This window comes from Jatropha curcas, chromosome 6 (genome assembly GCF_041381405.1).
Source record: "Jatropha curcas cultivar XTBG-Jc1 chromosome 6, XTBG_Jcur_1.0, whole genome shotgun sequence".
Taxonomy (NCBI): domain Eukaryota; kingdom Viridiplantae; phylum Streptophyta; class Magnoliopsida; order Malpighiales; family Euphorbiaceae; genus Jatropha; species Jatropha curcas.
The window spans coordinates 17,403,366-17,427,056 of record NC_143156.1 but is presented as its reverse complement, the minus strand read 5'-3'; the positions used below and the strand labels follow the sequence as shown (position 1 = coordinate 17,427,056).

Below are 23,691 nucleotides of genomic sequence, written 5' to 3'. Positions count from 1 at the left end.
GAAAATTTAATATGGGCATGAAGAAATGTCAAGCCAGTAGAATACAAATATATTTATGCGAAATTGAAATAGGTCATGAAATATAAAGCACAACTTATTGCACAAGTCTTTCTCAAAGAACTGGCATTAATTATGAGGATAGATACCCTCATGTGATTGATGCAATTATAATTTGATATTTGATTAGTCTAGTAATTTATGAAATTTGAAATGTGTCTAATAAGTTAATGGCTGCCTATTTATATGGCTAACTTGATGGAAATGTTTATATGAAAATCCTTGAAAGATTTTAGTTGCTTGTTAAATTCTTGAGAAATTTATTCAATCAAATTGTATAAAGCTCTATATAGATTAGTGGATAATAATATCCATGAAATTGAAAAATGCTTGAAGCAAGCAAATTAAGACCTTAAGAAATATATTCAAGATTTCTATATAGATTAAAGAAATCTCAATAGATATGGTATAATCGCCTTAATGATATTTATAGCTAAAAAAATATTATATTTGTAGAAATTAATGGAAAAAATATGTTTTATTTCTTTCAAATGTGTTATATTTTTCAACCTCTACTCCACTATATATATATATAAAAATTGTTCCAATATAGAAAGTAATCTAAATAGGAATAAACCTAAACTAGGAAACACAATCTTTACACTAATTAGGAATAAACATAAACTAGGAAACACAATATTTACTTTAATCACAAAGATTTCAATACTCCCCCTCAAGTTGGTGCATAGATATTACTCATGCCCAACTTGCAAACTAAAGGATGAAACAACTTGCTATGCAAACCCTTTGTGAAAACATCAGCTAGTTGCTCTTTTGAAGCTATATAGGAGACACTTATAAAACCTTCAACTATCTTCTCTTTTATAAAGTGACGATCAATCCCTATGTGCTTAGTTCGATCATGCTGGACTGGATTGTTTATAATACTGATGGCTGCTTTACTATCACAAAATAAGGATATATTTGTTGTTTCAACCAACTTTAACTCTTCCATTAATTTGCGCAACCATAGAAGTTCATAGATCCCCTGTGCCATAGCTCTATATTCAGCTCCTATCATCAAGGGAACCAGCCCAATTCTCATCTGTATAGCCTGTTATTATTAAATGGCCATGTTTAGAAAAGTCCTCCACCTGGAGCTGATGTTAAATATCTTAGAATCTGATACACTGCTTCTAAGTGAGACTCCCGAGGATCATGCATGTAATGACTCACTAGACTTACAACATAGGCAATATCTGGTCTAGTATGGGCAAGGTAAATCAATTTCCCAACCAATCTCTGATACCTGCCAACATCAACTGAACTTTCCACTCCAACTTGAAGCTTATGATTGGCTTCAATATGTGATTCTGCAGGTTTACATCTCAACATACCAGTTTCTTCAAGGAGATCAAGGATGTACTTTCTCTGAGAAATAAAAATCCCTTATAACCTAGCAACTTCTATCCCAAGGAAATATCTCAACTTTCCCAAATTCTTAATCTCAAACTCCCTAGCTAACAAATTTCTCAAGTGAGTCATTTCTTCTTCATTATTTCCAATCATCACTATATCACCAACATAAACAATAAGTAATGTGATCTTACCTTCATGATGTTTAATGAACAAAGTATGATCAGCATGGCTCTAAATATACCCAAAAGAAAGCATAGGTTTACTAAACCTTTCGAACCATGCTCTTGGTGATTGTTTCAGCCCATATAATGACTTCTTCAGTTTGCAAACTTTTCGTCTGGTTTTGTCATCATCAAATCCAGGAGGAATCTCCATATACACCTCTTCTTTCAAATCATCATGTAGAAAAGCATTTTTAACATCAAATTGATGTAACTCCCAGTCAAGATTGACTACACAAGACAACAAAATTTTAATTGTGTTCATCTTGGCTACAGGGGCAAATGTTTCTTGATAATCAACTCCATAGGTCTGACTGAATCCTCTGGCTACCAATCTAGCCTTGTACCTCTCAATTGAACCATTTGCCCTATGTTTGACTGTGAACACCCATTTACATCTAATTGGCTTCTTTCTTGGTGGAGGAGTTACAAGATCCCATGTCTCATTTTTTGCCAAAGCTCTCATCTCCTCAACCATTGCAGCCTTCCATTTTGAGTCCTGTAATGCCTCTTGTCAATCCTGCGGTATAGAAACAGAAGAAATAGACAAAACAAAGGCTCTATAGGAAGGGGACAAAGCATTATAGGAGATAAAATGGGAGATGGGATGTTTAGTGCATGTTCTAACTCCTTTTCTAAGTGCAATAGGAATATCAAGGTCATTATCAGAAGGACTAGAATTAAGATTAGGATCAGAATCAACAAGAATTTAAGAAGACTCACCAAGTTCTTATTCTTCTGTATCTTCAGGGACTGAAATTGGAGAGGACGGTTGATCAAAGGTCTCATGCTCCATGGTTGTATCTGTATTAGTCCGTCGTGTGTAGGTTTTCAAATCAGGTCTATCCAATCTTCTTAGAGATTTGGGTGGTTGCTCTCTCTTACTATCTATGTCTACAGGAATCTCCCCCTGGAAAGAAATTTCATCCATCAACTCTTCCATCTGATATTGCTCCCCCTGAAGAGGTGACTTGGAAGGAAAATAAGATCAAACTCCCGAAAGGTAATAACCATACTCACAAAGTATTTCCTAGAAGAAGGATGATAACACTTGTATCCTTTTTAAGTAGTAGAGTAACCAACAAACACACACTTCAAGGCTCTAGGATCTAATTTGCTTGGACCATTTTGATGAACAAAGCAAACACAACCAAAGACTTTATAAGGTACAATATAAGAGTTTTTTCCTTGAAGAACCTCTAATGAAGGTTTAAAATCTAAAGTACGAAGAGGCAGACGATTGATAAGGTAAATAGTAATCAAAATAGCATCCCCCGAATATGGTTTGGAAAGATTCATAGTTAACATAAGGGACCTAGCTACTTTCAGTAAATGTCTATTTTTCCTTTCAAACTCCATTTTGAGCACTAGTATTGACACAACTAGTCTGATATATAATACCATTAGAATCTAAATAGGTACGAAAAACTGCATTCATGTATTCAGTACCATTATTAGTTCTTAGGATTTTAACATGCACATCAAACTGAGTACAAATCATTTTATAGAAGTTCTGAAAACATGAAAAAACTTCATTTTTTGTTTTCATCAAATATACCCAAGTCAATCTAGTGCAACAATCAATAAAGGTCAAAAACCATCTATAACCAGAAAGAGAGACAGTTTTAGTAGGACCCCAAACATCAGAATGAATAGTAGCAAAAGGAATTAAATTCTTATTATTAATTGGAGAATAAGAATGCCTGGTGTGTTTGGCAAGTTCACAAGCATCACATACTAATGAATTAAAATCGCATTCAGTAAACAAAGTGAGAAAATAAACGTCCTAAAATAGAAAAAGAGGGATATCCTAATCTCCTATGCCATTGAATAACTTCATGGGAAGGATTTCTAGAAGTTCCTAATAAAGCTTGACTGTACCCGAATTTGAAAAACGACAAACGTCATCCAACAGATATAGTCTGTCGCACAAGCTACCACTGCCAATCGTTCTCCCCGTATTCAGTTCCTGAAATATACAATGAGTAGGGTAAAAAGTTACTTTGCAATTAAGTGCTTTTGTGATTAAGCTAACAGATAACAGATTAATAGGAAATCTAGGAACATGAAGAACAGGGGAGAGTTTAAATATTGGAAGTACAGTCAATAGAACCTGTGCCAGCAATTGGTACTAAGGAGTTATCCGCAATGCAAATTTTTTCTATGCCTTGATACTTAGAATATGTGAGGAAATGTTTTATAGAGCCTATTGTATGTTTATTTACTCCTGAATCTATAACCCAAGAGGGTTTTGCAATTTTCCCAAGAAAGGTAAGGAAAGCATTACCTGAATTAACAAAATTAGAGGTTGCAGTCTAAGTTAAGGATGAATAAAGCTGTGACGACAATCGTTTCCGGGACTGAATCTCCTTATTAGAAAAGCTTCCAGCAGTAGATGGTTCCTCAGATAAAGCTCCACTATCAGATATGTGTGCCTGTGGTCTAGAAGAACTGACCCGCTTTTCTCCATGCCCTTTAGTTAGGTGTCCATGTAATTTCCAGCAGAACTCCTTGGTGTGCCTGTTCTTACTACAATAGTCATAAAATAATTAATCTCTATCTGAAGAACTACTCTTTGCAGCTTGGATATGTTCTCTTGTAGAATTAGCAATCAACCCTGCTTTGTCAATGGTAGATTGGTGAACCATAGCGTTCATCCTAGTCTCCTCTTGCTGTACAAATGAATATGCTTGTCATAAGGTTGGAAAAGGATCTCGTCCAAGAACTTAGACTCGAATCTGATCATACTCGTTATTTAAGCCAACCAGAAAATCATACACACGTTCTACTTCAATCAATTTCTGAACTTGAGTCGCATCATCAGTACATCTTACTTGAAAGTCTTGATAATAATCCAGTTCCTGCCATAACCCACTAAGTTCATCAAAATATTGAGTGATGGTCAAATCTCCCTGCTTGGTTTCATGAACTTTTTGTCGCAATTCATACCTCTGAGCATAGTTTCCAGTTTGTGAATACGTCTATGAAGCAGCATCCCATATCTTTTTAGCTGTATCAAGAAGCAAATATCCTTGGGAAATAGTTGGTTGCATGGAATTTATTAACTAAGACATAATAAGAGAATTCTTGGATTTCCACTTGTTAAAGGTTGGATCTGTCGAAACTAGTTTAGTTGCTCCACCATCAAGATATCCCTGCAAACGTCTAGCTTCAATGAATAATAAACAAGACTGAGACCAAGCCAGGTAGTTTGCTCCATCTAACTTCACTGAGCTAATCTGAAGTGAGGGGCTCTCTGAGTGAGAAACCATATCTACCTTCTTTCCGTCAACCATATCTTAAAAAAAAATTTAAACGGCATCAGTGGTAAAAAAGGCAGCAATGGTAAAAGGCAGCAACAGTGGTGCAAAAGAAAAAAAATTCCAAAAAAGGCAAAACTGGTGTTGAAGAACCAGTAGGTTTGAGTTGCCACACCGAGTTGAGGTTGCTGGAACAAGAATCGTCGATGGAGCTCGCTAGAAATAGCCGCACGCGCCGGTGCGTGAAGAACAGTCAGAATCTTCTTGAGGCGAGTGTGCACACGCGCATAGTCGGATTGCGACGTGGTTTGGATGGAGTGCCGATTGGCAGTCGTTCTTCCATCTGAGATGGGCTGTGACAACCAACTCCCACTTCCGACGGTGCTGTGTGTATCTCAAACCACTTGGCAAACTGAAACCGTTACCGAAAAATTCACAGCAATGGCTATGATACCATTTAGAAATTAAAGGAAAGAATATGTTTTATTTCTTTTAATTGTGTTATATTTTTCAACCTCTACTCCACTATATATATAAAAAAAAATTGTTCCAATATAGGAAGTAATCTAAATAGGAATAAACCTAAACTAGGAAATACAATATTTACTTTAATCACAAAGATTTCAACAATATTATTTTATGATTATATTACATTTATTCTTTTGTTGAAAGTTACATGCTTTCATGCTTTTGATATTTACTTTATATGTTGTCATGAATAAAGTGATCTCTTGATTAGTAAATATTTGTTGAAAGAATATTATAATAATATTTTTATATGTTCATGCAATTTTATAAAGAGATTTGAATGTGAATTTATCATTAGTTGGTTCATAAATATTATTGGAACTCCTGAAGAGTTTGCAAATATTATAGATTCCTTAAAGGAAAAGTTTGAGATGAAAAAAATTGGGAATATAAAATTTTGTCTCAGTCAGAAGATCGAGCAATTCATAAATGAATCCACATATATGACTAAGTTATTAAAATGATTTCATGTGGATGCCAATGGATGTGAGGTCACTTAATGAGAAATGATTGTTTTTTGACTTGGAGAAAATTATGAACAACTTATTGATTCTGAAATACCATATTTTAGTGCAATGAAGGCACTAATATATCTTGCTTGTCATATGACTGAATATAAGCATTTTATAAAGTTTATTTACAAGATATAGTTTTTTTTTTTGAATATGAGAAATTGAATGGAGTTAAACATGTATTTGATATCTCCATGGCATGATATATATGAGTTATATTATAACTAACATGTCAAAATCAGATTTGATTGGCCATAAAAATGCAGTTTATTTATCTAATCTATGTTATGTTAGATCAGAAACAAGTCATTCATTTACATGTGGAGGGTACAATTATTTTATCGCATTCAAGAAACGAAGTATTTTTACTACTTCTTTCACCCATGAAGAGATTTTAGCAACTAATGAAGAAAGACGAGAATTTGTTTGATGGAGATAAATATTTTAACATGTTCAAAGTACGTGAAGTGTACTTGTCGAGAAAGAAATTTATATAATAGTATACGGAGATATATTAAAGAAATTCTTCTTGGAGGAATGATATATTTAAGAAAACAAGAAGATCATATTTTACAAAAATTCTTCTTCGCTCATGATCTACAAAAGAATTATGATCTTGAAGTTCAATCACTCAAGCGACAATATTATAGATTTGCTCATCAAAGCGCTTCTATTATAAGTTTTCTACTACCAGCTTTCCACTATAAGGTTTTGAAGGATTGATGCTCAAAATTGAAAATCATAAACTCAAAGATGTTAAGGTTTATCTTCATGAGGGGGTGTATCTTCATGCACTATACTCTTTTTCCTTTTACCAAGATTTTCTCCCACTGGGTTTTCTTAATAAAAGTTTTTAATGAGGCAGTATTTCACCACATATTTAAGGAAAGAATAACGTCCTCTTTTTCTTTTATTAAGATTTTTTTTCCCACATGATTCTTTTCTTAGTAAGGTTTTAACAAGGTATATTATTTTAGGAATGGACATCCAAGCGGGAGCGTTGTGAAATAAGTGGATGTCCTATATGGGCTAGAAGTCTGTATTCTTAATTATTGCGAACTCTATCTTCCTGATTGGTGTAGGACTCTATTAGGGTTTCACTTATGTAACTATATATGTGGCTTGTCATCAATAATAATGATACTCTTGTATTCCTCCTTATTCTCTCTATTCTCTCTTTACTTCTCTCTCTATTTTTCTATTATTTCTAGAAAAAATAAATGTTAATAGTAGAGATTAAAAAGAAAACAAAGCAAATCTCATGCGATTTTAGCAATTAGCTTGATCTCTTTGAGCGAATAACACACACACACACACACATATATATATATATATATATATATACACAAAAATAAAATAAAAATCAATGACGTACGAAGAGTACAAGGCCCTTAGGGAAACTGTGAACCGACGGCTCTAAGAACTGGCTAGAATTGTTCGAAACCGATGGTTTTTCCAGCCAGTTAAAATCGACAGTTGGAACTAACGGTTCAAACCGACCGCGGTTCCAAGCAGATTTTGAATTTTATGTCAAACGGCTAGAATCGGCGGTTTCATTGGTGGTTCCAGTTGCTTTTTTTAATTTTTCAAATAGTTTTGTGAAATTCCCAAATTATCTGTCTTAACAACTATAAACGGCGACATGACGGCTAATTTTAAGGTATTTGTAGAAAATTGATTTTTTGAATTTATTATAAATATCCGTTTTCATTTACAATCCCCTCACATAAAATTGTCTCTACTCTATATTATTCTCTATTATAAAATCTCTCCAATTTTCATTTATAAATTATTGTCCAAAATATTATAAAATAATTTTTTTAAAGTCCAATCTCCAATTATTTGTCCAAATTATTATCAATTAATTTCTTCAAATTTCAATCTTTAATTATTATCTCTAATTTTTTTATTTAATTTTTCAAGTTATATATTACTTTCCTATAATAGCAAGTTGAAATAACCCGAATTTTTATTTTTAAAGATTTTCCATTTAAATTTAATAAACGGACAGCCTGGAAATGTATTTAATTATTTAAATGCAAATTAATAATTTGTACAGTGATAAACCGAATCGAAAACCAATTGAAAATCGGCAAATCAAAAGAAAACCAAGATTTGGGCTGAATCAAACCAGAATCAAACCGAATCAGCCCAAACCACTTCTAGAAGCCTCTCCCCTCTATATCCAGCGCAAACTTCACCCTCCCCTCACCATTTTCTGCACCACCTCCTCTCCTCTCTTCTTCTTCTTCTTCTTCTTCTTCTTCTTTCTTTCTTTCCTTTTTCTTTCTTTCTTTCCCTTTCTTCTTCCCTGCAACTGTGCGTCACTGCCAGCAACTCCAGCAGCTCCAGCAACGTCAGTCGATCACCACCACGTGCCAGTTGCAGTCGCACCACCTCCATCGCGCGCCAGCACGTCCCGCAGCTCCTCCGCGCACCACAGTCAGCCCTCTGCCAGGCCTGTCGCGCCTACAACAGCAGCACCAGCTTCAAGCCTCGCTGCCAGCCGCTCCTCCGCTAGATCGTGTGCCACCGCCGCCGATCGCCACTGTCTCCGCCACTGTCAGTTGGATCTGGCCACTGGCAGTTACTGCCCTTTGATCCGGCACACATAAAAACTCTCGATCTAGCGAAAATTTGACAAAAGATTATATTTTGGGGTAATAAAATTAATGCTAATAATTTTAGTTACTTGAATTAATTTTATTATTGTAGTTAATTAATTTAGTTAATTTAATTTCGTAATTGTGAGTAGTTAAATTAAGTTAATTTAATTTTCAGTATTGATTTATAATATAAATGTTGATTCACTTAAAATCCTTTGATTAATTTATTGAGGAATTTTGATGATAATATCATGAATGGAATGAAATGAAGAATTGAGAATTAAAGGTAATGTTGATATGGATTTTCGGATGGAGGATGAGAAAATTGAATTGATTGATTGATTGCCCGATGGATGGGCTGTGTGGTTTGGAGTTATTAGATAAATTGTTGATATTTTAACAGGTGGAAAATCCAATTTTTAGGGGAGATGCTGCCGAAATTTCGGTAGAAATAAAATGAATTTCGGTAGCAAATAAAATTCATTATAGAAATTTAATTATTTATAGAGAGTAGAAAATAATAGAAAATAAAATAGATTTCAGAAGAAATAAATAGAATAGAGTTCGGTAGAGAAATAAAATTTATTATAGAAAAGAAATTAATATCGAGATTAGATTACGTAGAAAAATTAAGAGTTTAAAATAAAATTCTAAGAGTGGTAAAGAAATGCTTTATCTGATATAGTTACTTTTGTTTTGTGTCATTCTTAAATTTCTTAGATCGCCCGGGTCCATCTAGTGCTCCTCCAGGACAGAGTCAAAGCTAGAACTTCGCTCTCCATCACTGTGAGTAATAATAAATAATGCATATCAACACTGCATTTGCATAACATTTATTTATAAACATTATATTTTTATTTATATAATTACAATATATTATACGTATTTTATCATATATATTATGTTACGATCACTATAATTATACTTATATATAATTGTGCATTTGGATGAAATTGGTGTTTATGATGAATGAATTGTCTGATTATTTGTGCTGTGGCTATGCTGTGATTTGTTTGTGTGGAATTGGGATGAAGTGGGTCACCATGGGTTTGTGAGAATGGTAAATGTGATATGGATCCTGAATATGATATGAAATTTGGCCGGGTAAACGGGAGATCGGCGCCCCCGTGTGCACCTACCGCTATGATTTGTGTGTTATGGAAAACCACAGGTTGGCTTCTTTATTGGGCGCACCTGATAATCTAGATCTGATCGCAGCCCGCAGGGTGGCCTCCTGTTGTGAGCGCCTGATGATCTAGATTTGATGGAGACGACCGGGTTGCCTCCTGTTGATAAAAAAAAAAAAGAAGAAAAAAAAAAGAAGAAAAAGAAAAAGAAAAGAAAGAAAAGAGAGACTAGAAAAAAATAATAATAATAATAATGAGAGGACTGGTTGTGTGAGGATTAAACCGGTCGGCCAGAATGGGGGATTGGCTCCCTGGTGCACACGTGAGAGGATGGGCCATGTGGGAGGACGGCTCATCGGGGGTTTCGGTGACTCCACTGACTAATTTCCACGTGATGTGATTATTTGAAGGTGATATTGTTTGTGGGTGCTGATGTAATGTCATATGATTGACTGTTGTGTGTTCATTCAGTATACTAGGTTGCATTTTGCTTGACTGTATGTGGTGTGTATTATTTATTATTATTCACTGAGTTGCAAAACTCACCCCCTTCTCTCCAAACCTCCCAGGTACTAGGAAGCAGCTGATTCGACTGAAGCTCTACAATCTACTTCGCAGAGTTATAAATGTAAACTTTATATTTCTGTTATTTAATTTTGGATGTATAAAATTATTCGATTATCAGATTATTATTGAACTCCGCAGTTATAGGGTTGTGTATTAATGTTGGACTTATTGTTAGCACTACACTATAAATTAAATATTATGTAATTAGCTGCAAGTGAACCAGTAAGCCCATAATGTGATTATAATTTATTGTGAATAGGCCCTAGTTATACATTATGTGTTATTTGAGATTGGGCCAGATGTTTGTATATGGGTTTACTGTTTTGATGAAATTGGAAAAGATAGGTAGACATATTGGATAATTTAGGCTTACTACGGGCCTCGGGGGCCTTAAGCTTACCTGGGCTCTAGTGCCGGTCCGGCCCATGGAAACGGGTCGTGACAAAGGTGGTATCAGAGCAAAAGTTCATAAGTCTAGATGTAACTGCGGAGTAATTCCTTTCATGTCTTGACATAGTCTTCCTTGCTTTCCTTTTCAGCGTTGTTCGCAATCAGGTTAGAGTCAAGTTGTTTAATGAGTAAAATTTGTATCCTTGTTCTTTAGAGATGTGATTTAGTTACTGATGCTAACGGGATGATTTAAACAAGAATCCTTCTATTGAATAAATAATATTCATATATAATTTAAGTAGGTAAGAAGATAAGTTATATAGGATTAATAAGTTGAAGTTAGATGATGAAAGTGTGCTATTTTTATTTAATACGTGTTGAATGTGGAATACATCTATAAGAATGCATGAGTGTATGTATATGTGTGCCTATAGAAGGGGTATGTTGAGAATGAGTTGATAGTGTGAATTGATAAGAAAACTAGATGGTTCTAATTCAAGGACATTAGGATTTATTTAATTAGAGTATTGATTTTTAGCATATCTATTTGATGAAGTTTACGTGATGTTGGTTGGTGGAATTTATTATAACTATGGAGATAAGCACTTTTCTGCATGAGATATATATATATCTTGAGTAGTACATTTACATAAATGATACATACAAGGTTTCATAAATAAATGATTTGGTGTGACTTGGAATATTAATTGACGATGAGTATTTTCCATAAGTAATACTGTTGGTAGAATTATTTTATGAAGTGAGTTTTATTTATGAGTAATCACTGCTTAGTAGAGTAAAGTGTATTGTAGTATTCATCAGCTATTTCTTTTCAAGTGTATGAATATAGGGAATAATATAAATTATCGCGGTTATAAGAAAAGTAAATTGTGATTCATAGTAAGAGATAAATTACTTTGCTCTTTATGTACCTAGTGATGGATATTGTGTGGATTGTGGAATTTTATGGTTTAATATGGTATAAATAAGAATTAAATCTAATGGTATTTAGTCTTTTGATGTTTAAAATAGTTGTACACTCGATGGTATGTAAATGACAAACAATGATTTTTTTTTAACGGGGGATTCTATAATCCGAGGAACGACTCTATAAGGGAACTAAGGTACTTATGTTATGTAAATAGTGGGCTATGATGATTAAGTGTATTGATGAATGACATCGGACATGGAGAGATAATTGTCCAATTATTGAATTGATGTTATACCAATGAAGTAGATAAGTAAGAATGGATCTAGTCCTGTTACTGAATGAATATTAAGAAAAGAATCAAATACATAAAGGTGAGGAATATGAATTAATGTGATTTAAATGAGGATAGCTAGTAATTAGAGGTTTGACAAATTAAGGATAATTGTTAGAAAATTTGATGCAAATAGGAATAATGATACATCAGAGGATCTAAGATAAAGATTTTTATATTTTGGGATTTCGCAAGTGTAGGAAAAATTGTGGTTCGCGTTGATCTCGCTATGCTTATACGAGAATAAATTTTAAGACAAATTGATCAAGAATTGATAAAAAGATTGACTAATAGTTAATAGGAGTATTTACAAGTAATGAAAGAGTTATGGACCTAATCTTAAGGACATTCAGGAATATAAAGGAATGTCTGGTAGAAAAATGATAAGTGGGGCGATGAGTTTGATCGTTTATAGAATTACGAGGGTGGTATATATAATTAAAGGATAGTTAGTATAATCTAGGAATTAATACAGTGAAAGTTTAGTATGTAGTGAGTGTATTAGACAGGATATAATTTAGATCCTAGTACATGTAGGATGTTTAATAAGTCAGACTAAGTCTATGGACCAAGTATAATAAAATAAAAGTAAAAGATAACAAAGGCAATTAGTGGTTTTGGGATTAAAACGCTATTATATTGGGGTGATAATTATATTAGGAAAATTATAGGTTGAATATAATTTGAACATAATTTGAATATAAAGAATAGAGGAGAATAATATTTGTATAATTGAAAAGTTTCTTGTTATATCTCATGGAGAATAGAGATAAGGTGGATATTAAGAATTTAAATGATCATGAATAGTAATTTGATGCGGTAAATAAATTTAAGATTTATGAAAATTTAGAAAATTAAAAGATGCTTTAGAATAATTAGTTTAGAATATGTAGTTAGAAAATAGTTTTATGAGTTATATTAATTGAATCCATATATTGAGCTTATAAATGTATTATGTACAAGTGATAAGTGTTATTAATACTAATAACTTGAAATAAGAGTTGATGAAGAATCATGAGATTCAGCTTGAGATGACGATGAATATGAATAAATGTAATGTCTTGATGCAAAGTAGTTAGAATAAGAAATTCCTATTACTTAGTGCATTTTTGTAAGTTACTTAGTTTATTGGATGGAGAAAGGGAGATATAATTACGCCTCTAGGGAACAGAAGGGTATCTGGAGTATTTTATATATCAATGAACTAACTGGGTTTTAATTTACTGTTCATTTGGAATATTGAGATTTGTGTAAGAATAAACAAGTGAATTTGGGATAATTTTAGGGAGAAGAATACACACAAGTATTCAAAAACTGAAAACATGAATTATAAGATTATCGGATGTGTTAACAAGATGGTCTAAGATTACATCTTCACTATACTTGAAGACCAACTTAAGTGTGTTAATATGGTAACTTATTAATTTAAAATTTGCTCATGGAATGATTGAGATATCAATTAGGATGAGAGTCATTCATATATGATTTGGAGTCAATGTAAAGCTATTTTGAATTTCTTAGCAATTGGTGGAAATTATGATTGAATGAAGAGAATTGTGTTATAAATGGCTGTTTGCGACATATCTAATGGTTTAAGGGAATACTTAATTAGTTAGGTCCATTTGAGAACTGGTACATTAAAACTCAGATGTTGAGGAATTCAATGAGGTATTAACCTTGTTTGGAATAAAGAATATAGAGAGAACATAATTAAGGTTGAGGATATTCCTAGATCGTATTAGGTATAAATTTTACAAATTTTGGAGGTGATAGACTTGGAGAAAAGGAATAACTCAATGATATATTATTATCTGAATCTTCATAGGCATTCATGGGATTAAGAATAAACATAAAATAATTGACATAGTCTACTCAGGAGTTAAATTATGGTTTAACATTCTTAATCACGTACTTAGCTAGAGCAAAAGGCACTACTTGTTTAGGATTCTTGATTTCTAGATACGTAAATTTCGGTCTAAAAGATTGATTAAAGACAGAAGAAATAGATAAATTGAATATAAACTACGGTTTGGAGAATTTTACATCTTGAAAAAAAAAAAAATGTAGGCTAGACTTCTTTATGGAGTTGAGTGTAATAGAATGGTGTGTGCATATTTTAGAAAATACATTAAGAATATTTGGCATGGCAACAGCTAACTTGACTAGTTGCATAAGTTCTTGTCATAATTAGTTAAGAAATGGTATAGTATGAATTCTCATTAGTAGGATTTGAAAAGAGATTGTATATCTATCTTCGTTGGAAAATGGTTAAGTTGATAAATATGTGATGAGATTGGGATAGAAGTCAGGATCTCCTATCAGTGGATAGCAATTAGTTAGAAAAATGTCATGATTCTGTTGAAATAAGCTTGTGGTAGTGCCATGAATTTGTTCTCTTTAATTGGAAAGGATCGAATGGTACTTAATGGTAGAACTTGATAATAATAATAATAAGGATCCTAAATTAGAATAGTAGTAAATTTGAATATGTGGATGCGAGTATCAGAAGATTTAATGCTTGGTTTGTGTATGAGCATCTTATTGAGAAATGATCGTTGCCTATAATAGCTAGTGAGAGATAAATGAGGCGATACATCAATGTAGGTCACATGATATATAGCTAATGAGAGTAATAACCCTTACTTGAGCAGAGGTTATGAGGAACTTAAATTCTTACGCTTAACAGTGAATACTAGAGTCGAATCTGTGCCTTGGGTTATGAATGTTTTACTCGATTTGACTTGTAGATATAGTACAACTCAAGTTTAAATTAACTATGGTGATAACTTTTAATAGTTGCATCATTATGTGAGAAGCATAACCACCATTGTCGTAAACAACTGTTGCATCCTAGTTTCTTTTTATTTTCAAAATTCGAGGACGAATTTTTTTTAAAGGGGGGAAGACTGAAATAACCCGAATTTTTATTTTTAAAGATTTTCCATTTAAATTTAATAAACGGACAGCCTGAAAATGTATTTAATTATTTAAATGCAAATTAATAATTTGTACAGTGATAAACCGAATCGAAAACCAATTGAAAATCGGCAAATCAAAAGAAAACCAAGATTTGGGCTGAATCAAACCAGAATCAAACCGAATCAGCCCAAACCACTTCTAGAAGCCTCTCCCCTCTATATCCAGCGCAAACTTCACCCTCCCCTCACCATTTTCTGCACCACCTCCTCTCCTCTCTTCTTCTTCTTCTTCTTCTTCTTTCTTTCTTTCCTTTTTCTTTCTTTCTTTCCCTTTCTTCTTCCCTGCAACTGTGCGTCACTGCCAGCAACTCCAGCAGCTCCAGCAACGTCAGTCGATCACCACCACGTGCCAGTTGCAGTCGCACCACCTCCATCGCGCGCCAGCACGTCCCGCAGCTCCTCCGCGCACCACAGTCAGCCCTCTGCCAGGCCTGTCGCGCCTACCACAGCAGCACCAGCTTCAAGCCTCGCTGCCAGCCGCTCCTCCGCCAGATCGTGTGCCACCGCCGCCGATCGCCACTGTCTCCGCCACTGTCAGTTGGATCTGGCCACTGGCAGTTACTGCCCTTTGATCCGGCACACATAAAAACTCTCGATCTAGCGAAAATTTGACAAAAGATTATATTTTGGGGTAATAAAATTAATGCTAATAATTTTAGTTACTTGAATTAATTTTATTATTGTAGTTAATTAATTTAGTTAATTTAATTTCGTAATTGTGAGTAGTTAAATTAAGTTAATTTAATTTTCAGTATTGATTTATAATATAAATGTTGATTCACTTAAAATCCTTTGATTAATTTATTGAGGAATTTTGATGATAATATCATGAATGGAATGAAATGAAGAATTGAGAATTAAAGGTAATGTTGATATGGATTTTCGGATGGAGGATGAGAAAATTGAATTGATTGATTGATTGCCCGATGGATGGGCTGTGTGGTTTGGAGTTATTAGATAAATTGTTGATATTTTAACAGGTGGAAAATCCAATTTTTAGGGGAGATGCTGCCGAAATTTCGGTAGAAATAAAATGAATTTCGGTAGCAAATAAAATTCATTATAGAAATTTAATTATTTATAGAGAGTAGAAAATAATAGAAAATAAAATAGATTTCAGAAGAAATAAATAAAATAGAGTTCGGTAGAGAAATAAAATTTATTATAGAAAAGAAATTAATATCGAGATTAGATTACGTAGAAAAATTAAGAGTTTAAAATAAAATTCTAAGAGTGGTAAAGAAATGCTTTATTTGATATAGTTACTTTTGTTTTGTGTCATTCTTAAATTTCTTAGATCGCCCGGGTCCATCTAGTGCTCCTCCAGGACAGAGTCAAAGCTAGAACTTCGCTCTCCATCACTGTGAGTAATAATAAATAATGCATATCAACACTGCATTTGCATAACATTTATTTATAAACATTATATTTTTATTTATATAATTACAATATATTATACGTATTTTATCATATATATTATGTTACGATCACTATAATTATACTTATATATAATTGTGCATTTGGATGAAATTGGTGTTTATGATGAATGAATTGTCTGATTATTTGTGCTGTGGCTATGCTGTGATTTGTTTGTGTGGAATTGGGATGAAGTGGGTCACCATGGGTTTGTGAGAATGGTAAATGTGATATGGATCCTGAATATGATATGAAATTTGGCCGGGTAAACGGGAGATCGGCGCCCCCGTGTGCACCTACCGCTATGATTTGTGTGTTATGGAAAACCACAGGTTGGCTTCTTTATTGGGCGCACCTGATAATCTAGATCTGATCGCAGCCCGCAGGGTGGCCTCCTGTTGTGAGCGCCTGATGATCTAGATTTGATGGAGACGACCGGGTTGCCTCCTGTTGATAAAAAAAAAAAGAAGAAAAAAAAAAGAAGAAAAAGAAAAAGAAAAGAAAGAAAAGAGAGACTAGAAAAAAATAATAATAATAATAATGAGAGGACTGGTTGTGTGAGGATTAAACCGGTCGGCCAGAATGGGGGATTGGCTCCCTGGTGCACACGTGAGAGGATGGGCCATGTGGGAGGACGGCTCATCGGGGGTTTCGGTGACTCCACTGACTAATTTCCACGTGATGTGATTATTTGAAGGTGATATTGTTTGTGGGTGCTGATGTAATGTCATATGATTGACTGTTGTGTGTTCATTCAGTATACTAGGTTGCATTTTGCTTGACTGTATGTGGTGTGTATTATTTATTATTATTCACTGAGTTGCAAAACTCACCCCCTTCTCTCCAAACCTCCCAGGTACTAGGAAGCAGCTGATTCGACTGAAGCTCTGCAATCTACTTCGCAGAGTTATAAATGTAAACTTTATATTTCTGTTATTTAATTTTGGATGTATAAAATTATTCGATTATCAGATTATTATTGAACTCCGCAGTTATAGGGTTGTGTATTAATGTTGGACTTATTGTTAGCACTACACTATAAATTAAATATTATGTAATTAGCTGCAAGTGAACCAGTAAGCCCATAATGTGATTATAATTTATTGTGAATAGGCCCTAGTTATACATTATGTGTTATTTGAGATTGGGCCAGATGTTTGTATATGGGTTTACTGTTTTGATGAAATTGGAAAAGATAGGTAGACATATTGGATAATTTAGGCTTACTACGGGCCTCGGGGGCCTTAAGCTTACCTGGGCTCTAGTGCCGGTCCGGCCCATGGAAACGGGTCGTGACACAAGTAGAGGAAACTCAAGTTCCGCTAAGGTAAGGAAAAGGTTGGAAAAACATAATATTCATCTATCCCTACAAACTATATTTTCGATTTCACTCTCAACCAATATAATCTTGAGGGATATCCAAATGAAAATTTAGAAATTTCAGCTCAAGAATCCGAATATTGAGGGACATACTTTTTTTTTTTAAAACAAAAATTAAGTTTAAACATTTTTTTCTAAAAATAAATTAAGTTCAAGCATTTTTTTAATTTTTAAGGGTGTTTTTCTTTTTAGAAATTATTTCTCAAATTTTTCAATTTTAAATTTTGAAGAAAAAATATTATTTAATTTTTTATTTTACAATTATGCGATTCGCCAGAAAACCAATTGAAGAACCAGTCGGAACTGTCGGTTTTCAAACCATTAAGGAATCGGAATTAGAACCGTATCTGTTCGGTTTCAAACCGTAATCTGAACCGTGGCCAACCCTAGATAAGAGGAGAGATCGTAGATGTTACGATGTTGGGGTTCGACGACAATCCAGAACCTTTCGATTCCTTCCAATTTCTGCGATTTTCCTAAACTCTCACCCAACTCCATGAGCACCCTCAAATTCCCATCGGCTCTCGATAGGGCAACCAGACCATTTCTTAAACGTCTCTGGAACTCAGGCGTGTGTAAAATTTTGAAAGGGCGTTGCAGTCAACTTACATGTATGGGGCTAATATAAAACAGTTATGGTGGGCCACCAAGATTGTCAAGTACGGCGCGTAAGTACAGTGACAAGGGCAGTAGGTGTAATTGTATTGTAATAGGATAGAAGGCTTAAATAGTAATTTAGAAATAACCGTTAAGGAAACTAATAGGTTTCATCGGGATGTGGGATTGGACAGTAGCAGAAGATAGGAAGTGATGGAAAGAAGAAGGCAAGTGCAATTCACTTTTGAGGCGATTTATACGGAGAATCAATGGTCTTTCTGCTTTACCGGCCTTTCAGTATCCATCTCTCTATAGCAGCTAATTAACCAGGTAACCCTTTTGATTTTATTCTTCTTGTTCATATTGAATTGTTGTAGCTCTAAACGTCTTGCATGCATATAGTATCATTAAATTGAAAGATATTGTATGTCCAAAACTCAATTTGGAGCTGGGGAAAGATTGATTTCCAAAGAAATAGGATAGGAAGGAGAACAGGTGCTTCGTTTATCAATCCCTTTCTTGCCCCATAACCGGGTAGAGTGCGGCCAATTCGCCCTTGTTTCCGCGGGGTGCATTCCCTTATAGACGATCGATTGTATTCTCTTAGCGCACTGTACACATCGGCAAGCATTTTATAGAGCTCTTTTAGGGAATATTCTCGATCGAAGAATACCTTGATTTGAAAAGAGAAATCAACATCTTGCTTGATCCATTGAATGATTACACAAATTTTCAAGCGAAATATACCAAGCATGGGCTCGCCAAGAGGAATCTATTCGAAACCTTCAGACGAAGATAGTACAGGGGAATTGCTTGTTGGGAGTTTGCAAAATTTTCTCTTTGGGCCCAATTTCTATTTCTATCACTCATCAATGAATGGAAAGCAATAGCAAACTGGTTGCACTTATAATTATCTAGAATTGGGTATTAATTTATTTTACTGGCTATATCTGATTCGAGTAATATCTAAGATGCCCATTACTACAATTTGAAGTTGAATGCTAGATAATGGATAAGAAATTAAGAATTTATCTAAGCTGATTTGTTATCATATAGCTGTAATTGATAATATGGAAACATATGCTTTAGATTATAGACTGTCTATCTGAAGAAAAGAAGATACTGTTTTTGTGCAGGTAAGGAATACAAACAAATATGGCTAGACAAGATAATCATACCCTTTTCCTTGAAGAATGGCTGAGGAGCTATAGTGGAACTGTTACTACTACTAGTACCAGCATCACCACAAGCCAATCTTCAACCTTATCTGCCCGGGCCATTATTCAAGCATGGGCTGAACTCAGAGATTCCCTTCAACATCAATCATTCCAGTCCAATCATCTTCAGGCTGTGAAAATCCTTCTTCACTCTCAAGCTTCCCTTCATGTTGCTGATCCCCAAGCAAAGCTTCTTCTTTCCATTTTATCCTCTCAAAGCCTCTTCCTTCCTCTCGAATCATATCCTTTGTTGCTTCGGCTTCTTTACATCTGGGTTAGAAAATCCTTCAGGCCCTCTTCAGTGCTTGTTGATTCAGCGGTGCATGTCCTCTCTAAACTTTTAGATAATGACTTTGTTGCCAAGAAAAGTCCTGAGCTATTTGCTCAAGGGGTTCTCCTTCTAGGTGCTTTTGCTTTTGTTCCCTCTGCATCAGAAGCCTCCAAGTCTGTTTGTTTGCAGTTGCTCTCCAGGTTGTTGAATGAAGAATACAGATTGGTTGGCTCTGTTCATGGACTTATTCCAGATATTCTTGCAGGTATTGGATATGCTTTATGTTCTTCTGTGAATACTTGTTTTGTTAGAATATTGGACGCATTGTTGGGAATTTGGGGGAAGGAGGATGGACCTCAAGGTAGCGTTTCCCATGGACTCATGATTCTGCATTTGGTTGATTGGTTTATGTTTGGGTTCATTAAATCAAACTCTAAGGAGAAATTGCAAAAGTTCTCTCAAGAGACTCTAGAGAGTACGAAGCCAGACTATGTTCCTTTTGCTCTCGTCATGGCTGCAGCTGGCACTCTTAGAGCTTTGAATAGATCGATATCTGGTGGCCAAGACCTGCATATTGTTTCAAGATTAAGGATTTCTTCAGAGAATCGGATAGAATCTGTGGCACAGGATTTGATTACTGATACAAGAGGTTTTTCTGGAGCAGAAAATGATTCCAAAACTAGTCTTTTGCTACAATGCATTTCATTAGCTTTGGCTCGATGTGGGTCTGTGTCTTCCCGAGTTCCTCTGCTTTTATCGATTTTGTCAGCATTATTAATGGAAATATTTCCCTTGCGGCGTTTATATACAAGGATCCTTGCAATACCACATGGCAGTTTTGCTAAAATAAGGCCTGGTGAGGTTAAAGAACATCTGAATAGTGTTTCTTTTAAGGAAGCAGGGGCCATATGTGGTGTTTTCTGCAACCAGTATATCTCAATAGATGAAGAAAACAAGGTGATGGTGGAAAATATGATATGGAATTTCTGCCAAGATCTCTACTTGGGACATCGTCAAGTTGCCTTTGTTCTTCGCGGCAAAGAGGATGAATTGCTTGCAGATATTGAGAAAATTGCTGAGTCTTCTTTCCTTATGGTCGTGGTTTTTGCATTGGCTGTTACTAGGCACAAACTAAATTCAAAATACTCACCTGAAGCTCAGATGGAGACTTCTGTTTCAATACTAGTTTCATTCTCTTGTGTAGAGTATTTCCGCAGGATGCGCTTGTCTGAGTACATGGATGTAATAAGAGGTGTGGTTGTTATTGTACAGGAAAATGGGACTGCATGTGGCTCTTTCGTTGAATCTATGCCCTCTTATGCTGATTCTACAAATCCTCAAGGTATCCCTGGTGTATTTTGTAATTCCGTTCTCCGTATGTTGTGTTAGGATGCACAATCAGTTGATTCTCATTTTTTTATTTAAAAAAAATTTTTAACTTACTTATTCATGAAATTTGAAATGATTTCTTGTAGAAATCATGCACAAAGTGGAATATAGATGGTTCAAGGATGAAGTGCATACTGCCCGCATTTTATTTTACCTGCGGGTTATACCAACATGTGTTGAACGCTTGCCTGGCCCTGTATTTAGCAGGGTAGTAGCTCCCACTATGTTCTTGTATCCTGTATTACACAATTAACTAGTTTACTGGGAAGCTCAGTTCTTATATGGCATGTAGAATTTTGATTCCTTATTACAAATGCTATTAGATATATGGGGCATCCAAATGGAAAAGTAGCTCGAGCCTCCCATTCCATATTTGTGGCATTCATATCTTCAGGGAAGGATTCTACTGAAAATGAAAGAGCGTTACTCAAGGAGCAACTAGCTTTCTATTACCTGCAAAGATCCTTACAGGTACCTAAGCAGCTGAAAGCCTTATTTTGATGGTTTGATCATTCAACTCTAGTTTCTGACTTGTACTTTTGTATGAATGCAGGGATACCCTGGTATTACCCCCTTTGAGGGTATGGCTTCTGGAGTTGCAGCCTTGGTTCGGAGTCTTCCTGCTGGGAGTCCAGCCTTATTTTATTGTATCCATAGTCTTGTTGAAAAAGCAAATATACTCTGCGGTGATATTTCCTTTCGGGATACAGATATATGGAAAAACTGGCAGGGAGAGTCAGAGCCTTTTAAGAAAATCTTAGAACTGTTGTTACGGCTTATATCGTTAGTTGATATACAAGTACGTATTTAATTTAGAACTGTTGTTTAAATTTGTTCCTGATCTTCATATTGAAAGTTGATTTAATGATATTGATTGATTAACTATATTGTTACATTCCACTCCACTTCTTGAAGATGCATGAGGAGGGTTCAGTACTTTTTTTCAAATACACATGCATATATGTATGTATGTATGTATGTACTTATGTATTATTTTTACATAATTGGCTTTTTTTTTTTCTAGGTACTACCAGACTTAATGAAGTTGTTGGCGCAACTTATTATCCAGTTACCAAAAGATGGCCAAAATGTGGTTCTCAATGAGTTGTATACTCAGGTTGCTGAATCTGATGATGTTACACGCAAACCGACATTAGTTTCATGGCTGCAGTCATTGTCTTATCTTTGTTATAAAACAGTGAGTAGAAGTAGAGCCTCCAAGGGCCATGAGAGTGAAGAAACTTCTACTTTGTCTCTTCCAGATCCATCAAATTGGGACAGGATGAATGCACGGCTCTAAATTCTTAAGGTGAATATTTTGAATGAGTTTCTTTTCCTTAAATAACTTTTTTTTTCCCTTTTTGTAGCTTGATATCTTAGGGCTAATGCTGCTTTGCTGGTTAGCTTCTAGACAATCGTAGGGAATGATAAAATAAAATATTCATATGAAATGGGTCTTTGTCTATGTTTGTTGTTAATCCCAATTATCTATGGGATGGGTCATTGCAATTGCTACTTTTCTGTTATGAGCTCTAATCTAAATACATTTTTTTTATGTCTGCTAAATAGACCCATAACTAGATTCGAAGTTGCAATTCTGACATTTGATACCAGAGCCAATAGTTATGGTGGGTACAAGCTTTTCAGCAGCAATTTCAGATGTTCATAAGCTATGTACCTGGAAGACAGAGCAAGTGATAGATCAGACTAAACAACATGAACTGTTAACAAAGCTTAAGGTTCTTGCTTTTGAAGTTGCAGCCTCTGGATTGGAAGGACAAAACATGCATCTCATGGAAATAAGAGGTATAAATTTTTTATTGGTGTATTGCAATAAACTGTGGAAGGAGAGTTATAGCAACGATGTGATATATCAAATGCAATGGGTTTAAGCAAGACTTTTAGCCATTTTTGGAGACAACACAAGTGTGCAGGGGACTCTATTACTCTTCAACGAAGTCTGACAGGAAGAGTGAAAAAAAGCTGTTATTGTGACATGAATGTAAAAAAGCTGTTTTGCTTGGAAGCAATCTGAGAATGAAGCAAAGCAGAGGAATTTTAATTAAATGAATGGTGTTTAAAGGACAAAAGAACTCCTCAAGGAGCTTGAGTGCTTGTTTGAGGAGGGGAGAAAGAGGAGAAAGGTCACGAGCGCAATAGACCCATTGCTAGATCCAAACTTGTAACTGAAACACTTCCATTCTTCTCATCATAAGATCTAACAGAGAAGGAACAGAAACAAAATGCTTTTGACACTTTTTGGGGAAATTATGATTACGTCCCTACTCTATAGAAAATGTTTTATGAAGTTCTTATACTAACTTTTTGTCTTTCCGTCCAATTCTTGTCTAAAAATTCCGTTTTTCAAGTTAAAAAAAAGAGAATGAAATATTAATCTAAAAATATCTTTATATTCTTTTATTAAACAAATGACTACTAGAACCAACTATATTTTTGTACTTTGCAACACAAACAAATTCAAATTTAAAAATAATTTCAGAAATAATAAATTTCTAAGCGCATGTTTTACTGTTAAAAGCAAAATACATCATTG

General features: G+C 34.6%; 1 protein-coding gene across 1 annotated transcript; it reads left to right on the top strand.

Moving 5' to 3' along the window:
* The first annotated feature begins 18,401 nt into the window (after positions 1-18,401).
* LOC105644214 (obscurin-like protein) lies at positions 18,402-23,471 on the top strand. Its single transcript, XM_012229489.4, has 7 exons — positions 18,402-18,590; positions 19,397-21,090; positions 21,224-21,368; positions 21,461-21,608; positions 21,691-21,936; positions 22,162-22,446; positions 22,707-23,471. The coding sequence occupies exons 2-6, from the start codon at positions 19,416-19,418 to the stop codon at positions 22,435-22,437; spliced, it is 2,490 nt and encodes an 829-aa protein (XP_012084879.1). The 5' UTR covers positions 18,402-18,590; positions 19,397-19,415; the 3' UTR covers positions 22,438-22,446; positions 22,707-23,471.
* The last annotated feature ends 220 nt before the right edge of the window (positions 23,472-23,691 follow it).